This window comes from Mesitornis unicolor, unplaced genomic scaffold (assembly GCF_000695765.1).
Source record: "Mesitornis unicolor isolate BGI_N332 unplaced genomic scaffold, ASM69576v1 scaffold35053, whole genome shotgun sequence".
In the NCBI taxonomy this organism is placed as follows: domain Eukaryota; kingdom Metazoa; phylum Chordata; class Aves; order Mesitornithiformes; family Mesitornithidae; genus Mesitornis; species Mesitornis unicolor.
Genome location: NW_010173234.1, coordinates 617 through 4,931, shown reverse-complemented (window position 1 = coordinate 4,931; position 4,315 = coordinate 617). Strand labels below are relative to the sequence as shown.

Genomic DNA, 4,315 nt, shown 5'->3' with positions numbered 1-4,315 from the left:
CTGTGTCCTCCCAAACAATGCGCCCCTAACTACTTTTCTCCATTAGTCCCAGTATCACTGCATCCCTATCCAAAATGGATATTACCTACATCCTCCCCTGAAACATCAGTGAAATTTGTCCATCTTTCACAGCAGCCATCTGTAATTTTTGTCAGCTTCTCTCTGTTACTTTTGTCCAGCAATTTCTCATATTGTGGCCAGCAGTTTCTCAGTCTTATCGGTTCACTAAACCTCAGGCCAAGGCCTAGACATCTGCCTGCATAATAGAAGATTTACTTCAAAGACGAAACCAAAAAGAAGTGCAGACACCCTAAATTATTATAGGTTTAACAGTGCTGAAGAAATGTTTCTGTGAAACTATGCAATTATCTACCGCAGCCAAACGTCTGGTTCCAGGTTTCATAGAGCTCTAGGTCCTTCGAGGAGACGCTGGGCCGCACGGTTCTGAAGGCACTCTCAAAGTCCAGGAAAGCAATAGGCCGCACTTGGTCTGGCATGATGGTTGTGATGTCCATGGACTGAAGACTGCGGATAGGACCCAGAGAAGCTTCTCGACAGAGCTGTGTCATGTCTGCTCCAGAAAAGCCATTTGATTTCTTAACTATGAGTTCAATCTCCTCTTCCTTTAGAGAGCAGTGCTCCCTTGACATTAGACGGGTAACTATCTGCTTCCTAGCTGAGGCTTCTGGAAGAGGAATGTACAGCCTCTTCACCAGTCTCCTCCGGGCAGCCTCATCGATTTCCTGGGGTCGATTTGTTGCTCCAACCACTAGAATACGATCGTCAGAGGAGGTTGTTGCCCCGTCTAACTGGACCAGAAATTCAGTTTTTATTCTTCTCGATGACTCGTGCTCCCCATCTCCACGCTGAGACAACAGAGAATCGATCTCATCGATGAAAATCACTGCTGGCTGTTGACATCGTGCCACGGCAAACAGCGCACGGACCATCTTCTCCCCCTCCCCTACCCACTTGGAAGTCAAGGAAGAGGCACTGATGCTAAAAAAAGTCGCTCCAGACTGGCATGCAATGCACTTGCCGATAAGAGTCTTGCCAGTCCCAGGGGGGCCAAAGAGAAGGATTCCTTTAGGAGGACCACGTAACCCAGTGAAGATGTCTGGCCTCAGCATAGGCCACACTACTATTTCTTTTATGGTGGCTTTAGCAAATTCAACTCCGGCGATGTCATCCCAGCTGACAGGAGGTCCATGGTCCATGATCTCGTGCATAATTAGTTCAACCATTTTTGGTTCTATGTTTTTCAGTCGCTCATCTACAGGCAGTAATGGTTCTGTTGGTCCTCCTGCATGAGGTTTACACTGTGCGCCTCCATTTTCATTTCCATCTTGTTTTGGAACTGGAGGAACAAACTTGCCAAATGGACCCCGAGATCTGCCTGCACCCAGGGATTTTTTAATGCTTCCATATGACGAGACTGGTGCACGCTGGGGTAGGTTTTGAGATTTCTTTTGCTGATCCACCCACAGCTGTTCCTTTGCAGTTCTAAAACCAGGAACACCGCCTTCTTCATTTCTGTTTCTGCTCCCTGAAACACTACTGGTTTCTGTGCTAATGGAAGGCTGGCATGGCGCAGGGTTAGGCATCACCATGCTGCCTTCATCAGCCAGACCATAAAACACTTTTCTTTTTCCAGAACTTGTGGGCCATGCAGGTAGAGCTGACTGATTGGAAAGAGACGGATTTTGTCCATCATGGCAGTTGCTCAGCATTTTCAGAGAACTACTACTCGTCCCTTCTTTACTTCCAAATAGTGGCGTTGCCTGGAAACCTGCATGAAGTTGTTTGTTTAAGGAGGCTGCAGAGGCGGGAAGCGTATCTGAAGTTTTGGTCACAGGAGGCACACTGCTTTGAAGAGACTTTGAAGATGAGGGATGCTCCAGATCCGGTCCCCAACTTGCACATTTTGCTGAGCCAGCGCAGAGCTCAGTCCCTCCGGCACTGCTGAAGATACCGAGTTTAGGAAGACCCGGAGCGGCAGAGGCACTGACCCCTTTATCAGGCAGTACACAGGCATCTGCTGGTGCCATCTGAGAGCTTTGGAAATTTTTGCCAGCCTGCAGCCTCTCTTGCACACACTTTAACTCAAATACATTCTCTGTTGTCAAGGCAGATTGCCACTTGTCACTGTCATTTTGCTGACACTTTGCCAAAGTCAAAATGTTTTCAGCATAGTTATTCAAGCCAGTCTCTATGTTGTCAGAGTCAATAATTGCAGAGTAGTTCTCTGCGTACTTTTTAAACAGGTTGGCAGCACAGACCTGAGAGATCTCAGAGTTTGCCCATGCATACTGAATATGCAGGATTTTGGCACGATATTCATCTGCCTTCTGGCTGGGTGTGCAGGTGCCAGAGGCAATAGCAAAGTAACTTTTCTGCCAGTCGCTCAGGTGCACGGTGCTGGGGGCAGGGGTTTCCATCACCGACACTGAAACATATGTAAAATATGTGCCGTTATAAAATGCATTTCACAGCTATTTGCTTTGGCTGTTTTCCCCTTTTCCTAAACACATATACATGAAAACTTACATTATTTAATTGAGAGAAATAGCGCAGTAGACCTTGTAATCTACTTAGCCAGTCTGGACACTTGGCCATTTTCTAAAAGCAACCAGCTTTGTGATGTAAAGCCATTTAGACTGAGGCTCTCTTTTCTTCCTTGTTCAAAGAAAGAAAAGAAGAAGAAAAATAGAAGAGTTCTTCTAAGCAGAGGTCTCCTGGGGAGGTAAGTAGACTGCAAAGAATGGTAACAGATGGCCAAACAAAAACTGGCCTTGTTAAATGAAATCACCAGTGCTTTCACTCTTACTTGACATAATATGGCACAGTGCAGAGGAGGACAGATTACACATCACTGTCAGAATGATGAAATTTATTACAGTGATGGTAATAAAAATGAAAAAATGAAGATAATAAATAAAACTATATGCAAAGTCTCTAAGGGAGGTAAAAGTGGAATGAGTAAGTCCGAATGTAGTAAACTTTGAGATAAGAAAAGATTTACGGATTCACAGCAAATGTTCAAAACTATTTATTCCATTTAGAGTGTACTAAAATGTCCCCATTTCACATTTTAGAGAAACAAAGCTCTTGCGTGTTTAAAGCAATGCTTGTTTCTCAGTTTTAGAAAGCAGAATTTAAATTCTGTCAGCGATTTTTCCCTTAAGGAAATAGGAAAGATGACGACAGATGACATTTGGCTAGGAAGGAGCATTTTGCTAGACTTGAAAAGATATGCTCACTTTTCCGATGTATTTTCAAGGAAGTCTTTCTCTGCAGTGTATCATGTGCAGTGATAGGTCTGGTAATGCCATGAATTTGTGATTTCAGAAGAGACAAAGGCACGAGCAAAATTATGAGAAACCCACCAGTGGTTTGCAGAAAGCTCCTAACACACAAGAATTCCGATCTTTTCACCTGTCCACACAGGACATATGTCTAATACATGATATGACCGAAATATATCAAATTCTAATGTCTCTTTTTTTTTTTAAGTTCATTATGTACTGAGATGTTCCAGATAGAGAATATATAAAACAAAAACTGTTTAAGTGGAGGTCCACATATTCCACAAGTCACCTTGCAATCTTCTTCTGAATCAGCGAGACCACAGATGAGTGCAGATTACGGTACAGGTCTAATGTACCTACAAGACTGGGGAGACAGAGCTGATGGAATCTGGGGATGCGGTGGGGTCCTCCCTATTTACTTTCAAAAAGCCTTGCATCAATGTCAGACAACAGAGAGAACAATATGATCATGGCAGAAGGGGTTACAAAAGGAATAACACTAAGATAAATTTTTGTTTTGGTTTGTGTTTTGGACTTCAGACCAAACTTGTAGAGCTGTTTAGAAAAGTGAAAATACCTTTCACCTGCAAATTCAGTGTCTTTACATGGGAAGTTTATTAAAAAAAACCAACCAAACATAATAAGACTTACTCTGAAAAATTACTGTAAACTTTTACACTGTGAGAAGTCTAACTTGAACCTACCAAATGAGGTGCAAATTCCCACCATAATCAACTTGCAGCTGTGCAACAGGTTATCAGGAGATAGTGGATCACAGACTTTTTTTATTCCTTTTAGCAACTACTAAACAACATACTAAGTAACTGTCACTGTGCACATAGCTTTTTTGTGACTGTTGAATCAAAAACATCCTAAGCAACGTAAAAGCTAAGTTCAGAAAAAGCTTAGTAGCAGGCATTTGCTCCCATAAAATATATCAATAGACTGAAATAATTCAGAATACAAAATCTTAAGTTCACCACCACTTCCTAAAGATTTAGTAATCA

The 4,315-nt window shown here is 42.8% G+C and overlaps 1 protein-coding gene across 1 annotated transcript; it reads right to left on the bottom strand.

Annotated features, from left to right (window-relative positions):
• Nucleotides 1-292: 292 nt before the first annotated feature.
• FIGNL1 (fidgetin-like 1) lies at nt 293-2,441 on the bottom strand. Its single transcript, XM_010180652.1, has one exon. The coding sequence runs from the start codon at nt 2,436-2,438 to the stop codon at nt 366-368; it is 2,073 nt and encodes a 690-aa protein (XP_010178954.1). The 5' UTR covers nt 2,439-2,441; the 3' UTR covers nt 293-365.
• Nucleotides 2,442-4,315: the final 1,874 nt, after the last annotated feature.